Below are 3,824 nucleotides of genomic sequence, written 5' to 3' on the forward strand. Positions count from 1 at the left end.
TGTCAAGCATTAAGTCTGACATTAAATAAAAAAAAGACTAATCCCCGCATCGCACGATGGATATTAGAGATGCAAAATTATGATTACATTATCGAGCATAGATCAGGTTCTCGAATGTTGCACGTAAATGCATTGAGTCGGCAAGTCTTTGTGATCGAAGATAACTCTTTCGATAAAAATCTCGCGTTATGTCAAAACAACGACCCTGCAATTCTAAAGATTCGTAAAGAGTTAGAACTTTCGGAAAGCAAATTATTCGAAATGAGAAACAGATTAGTGTATAAGAAAAATCAAGAGCAGATTTTGTTTTACGTTCCGCCATGTTAGAAACGAGCATTATCCATAAGTATCACAATGAAATGAGTCACGTTGGCGTCGAGAAAACGATTCAAAATATTTTAAGTAGTTATTGGTTCCCGGAGAGATGAAGTCGAAGGTTGAAAAGCATCTTAAGAGTTGTCTCAAGTGTATTGCTTTTACGCCAAATTCCGGAAAGACCGAAGGGTCACTACACAACATACCGAAAAGTAGTGTACCATTTGCTACAATACACGTTGACCATTTAACTCCCGCATCAAGGTTGAGCTCTAGCAAAAATCGATATATTTTTTTAATTGTCCATGCCTTTACGAAATATGTTAAGTTATACGCTACTAAAAGCACCAACGCGGCAGAAGTCATAAAATGCCTCCAATCATATTTCGAGTATTATAGTCGTCCCCATTACGCATTATTTCGGATCAAGGCAGTTGCTTTACGTCATGTGAATTTGAACAATTTTTAGACGATAAGAACATACAGCATGTGAAAATCGCCACCGCTTCACCTCAAGCGAATGGTCAGGTCGAGAGATTCAATCGTACAATATTACCGATGATAGCGAAATTAACAGACGAGAAAAAGACATCGTGGTATAATACTCTTAAGGACGTAGAATTTGCATGTAATAATATCGTGTCGAAAGCCACGAACGAATGCCCGAGCGTGTTACTTTTTGGAATGCGGCAACGTGGTAGAGTAATTGACGAGCTACGAGATGCTCTAGAAGTTAACGGGCAAATCGAGATATCCCAAAATTTATCATGCGTGCGTGACAAAGCGACCAAGCAAATCCAAAAGAGTCAAGACGCGAATAAGCAAGCTTACGATCGTAAACATAAAGCCGCGAAAAAATATCAAGTAGGCGATAAAGTGATGATAAAGAATTTCGATAATTCACCGGGTGTCTCTCAAAAACTGATACCAAAGTTTAAAGGCCCGTATCAGGTTGATCGCGTACTTAAAAATGACCGATACGTAATAAAAGATGTTGAAGGGTTTCAGTTATCGCAAACGCCTTATCGCGGAACATGGGAAGCATCAAATATGCGACCATGGACACCGGCTTAATGTAGATTTGAATACAACAATAATAATGTTTATGTTAGATTAAGTTAGATTAAGTTATATTAAGCTTATATCAAGTAGGTTTACATTAAATTTAAGTTCAAGTTTAGCTGCAGATTTTGCCTAGCAGTAAAATATTTCTTTTGTTTTTACGCGCACGATTAATCGGGACGATTAATGGTCAGGCTGGCCGAATTGTAAGGGTTTCGAGAACGACAGGCATAGGGCCATTCCCACGCACGTAGAGAACCGATGGGCATAGGGCCACTTGAAACCACGCGTGCGGACAGTATATAACTCGGCGATACTTTAAGTGCGACGCGTTGCCTCTTTAAGAGGTTCGCGACACTCAAGACGCTGCGTCCCGTCGACCCGGCCTGCGTTTGTTTATGCATCGACGATTTCGGGTGTAGAGTTAGTTAATGATAAAGAGGCAGTTCCACGCCTGCCCTCGAACAGAACGGTTCGATTAAGCTAACGGTAGACGGCCGGCCACCGATGTAAAATCCGCGTTTACGATTAAGCCGTATAATTAAGTTGTAACCTTGATGAATAAACTGCGATTTAATATCAGCTCGCTATCTTTGACGTGCCCTCCCTACAATTATATATTTTTATATTATTTTTTTAAACTAAACTAAATTATGAATAAACAAGTTTTTTATATTTTTATATTTTTATAATATAAGTTTATTATATTTTTTTTATTATATATTATATATTATATAATTATATTATATTATATTATATTATATTATAAATATATTATATATATTATATATTATAAATATATTATATATATTATATATTATATAATATAATATAACTTTTACTATTCTTAATTAATTAATAAAAGATTATTGTCTTAATTATTGATAGGTTTATAAATGGTCGTATCTTGTTATATTTTTTATATCTCTTTAAAAATTCTTATACTAGTTAAATATTCGTTTGTGCAAATGTGACAGTATAATGACTAATAAGTATATAATATATAAATCGAATATTATATTTAGCAATAGAGACAATAGTTTAAATTTTTAGATACTACTATGACACTTTATAATAATGGAATAATTTTTGACTGGCATTGTCCTACTTTCTCCGGTAGATACTTGAACTTCTTGTCCCAGCATCTTCTTTGTCATAAAAAAAGTATAGTCTTAGGCCTAATAAATAGAGCGTTCTTTTTATCACATCCACGCTTTCATTCTAAAAATTTTATTTTTATCATTAATACATTATTAGACAATGGCTATCCGCTTGAACGCATTTTCCGGACTTCTATTTTCCGGACTTCTAATCCCCGAACGTTTAGGATTCTTTTCAATAGAAAAAAACCTACGACACAAAGTTTTTACTATTTGTATTTTGATTGCAATTAATTAACGATCGTCATATTTATTTATTGTGTTGTTATGTCATTTGCGCTCTTCCGCCCGCGCTTGTTCTTTAAAGTCATAATATAGTGTACTTTTAATTGAATTATTAATAAGAGCTTTTCTCCTTAATTTGTTTTTTAAAATTAAATAAGAATTTTCCATTATAGAATATTATACTCAAATAAAACTGTAAAATGTTTTCTATTAAACGCATAATTTTATTTTTCCAGATATTTGTATATGTTACAGAATAAGACTTAAATAGTTTCAGCAATACCTTATTGGACACCGTGTATGTATGTACATATTCGATACATTTATACATCTTTTAATTGAGATAAAATAGAAAAACAGAAATTGAATATATAGAAAAATAGCAATATATGAAACAAAAGAGAAGTGTGGATTATTTTCTATATAAAATTTATAGTTTGTATATTGTGTTACCTGTAAATATTAGTAAATAATGGATCAACATTTTAAAAGCTACAAAAAATTCGACGTAATTAAAATACATATGTATGTAATCGATTATATAATGTTTATTGTATGCATATATTTATTAAATGAATTTTTAGATACATAAATTAATGCTAAACAAAACACATTATTTAATGGCATACAAGAATGCCATTTTTAATATAAAAGAAAAATTTCAAGATAAAATAGTGATGGATGTTGGTGCTGGTTGAAGTAAATTATTAAATTATTATATTTTTATTACAATCAATTACACACATATACTTATAATTGTTGAAATTTAATAAAGTAGAGACGGCGGATTGTAATTATCAAGTGATTTTATTTGGAACACAAGTGTGAGTGATTTCGCTTTTGGGCGGAAGGATATTGGAGTACGAGATTAGCGCATGATCAGTCGGTCGATCTAGATTATTCGGGGATAATCAATGGCTTTCGATAGCTTTCGTCACGTCCGTCGAGCCTGCCGTCGTAAGGCATATACAATAGGATTATTCGTATCTTTATTTCTCTCGCTCAAGCTCTCTCTTTCTCACTCGCTCGTATCACATAGAGACCTATAATAAGAGATACGCC

At 32.8% G+C, this 3,824-nt stretch overlaps 1 protein-coding gene across 1 annotated transcript; it reads left to right on the top strand.

Annotated features, from left to right (window-relative positions):
• The first annotated feature begins 424 nt into the window (after positions 1–424).
• On the top strand, positions 425–1,389 carry LOC145932890 (uncharacterized). Its single transcript, XM_083032117.1, has 2 exons — positions 425–527; positions 785–1,389. Exons 1-2 carry the CDS (start codon positions 425–427, stop codon positions 1,387–1,389), a joined length of 708 nt encoding a protein of 235 aa, XP_082888243.1.
• Positions 1,390–3,824: the final 2,435 nt, after the last annotated feature.

This window comes from Prenolepis imparis, unplaced genomic scaffold (genome assembly GCF_030444845.1).
Source record: "Prenolepis imparis isolate NDT839.2.m4 unplaced genomic scaffold, iyPreImpa1.0 SCAF_2, whole genome shotgun sequence".
Taxonomy (NCBI): domain Eukaryota; kingdom Metazoa; phylum Arthropoda; class Insecta; order Hymenoptera; family Formicidae; genus Prenolepis; species Prenolepis imparis.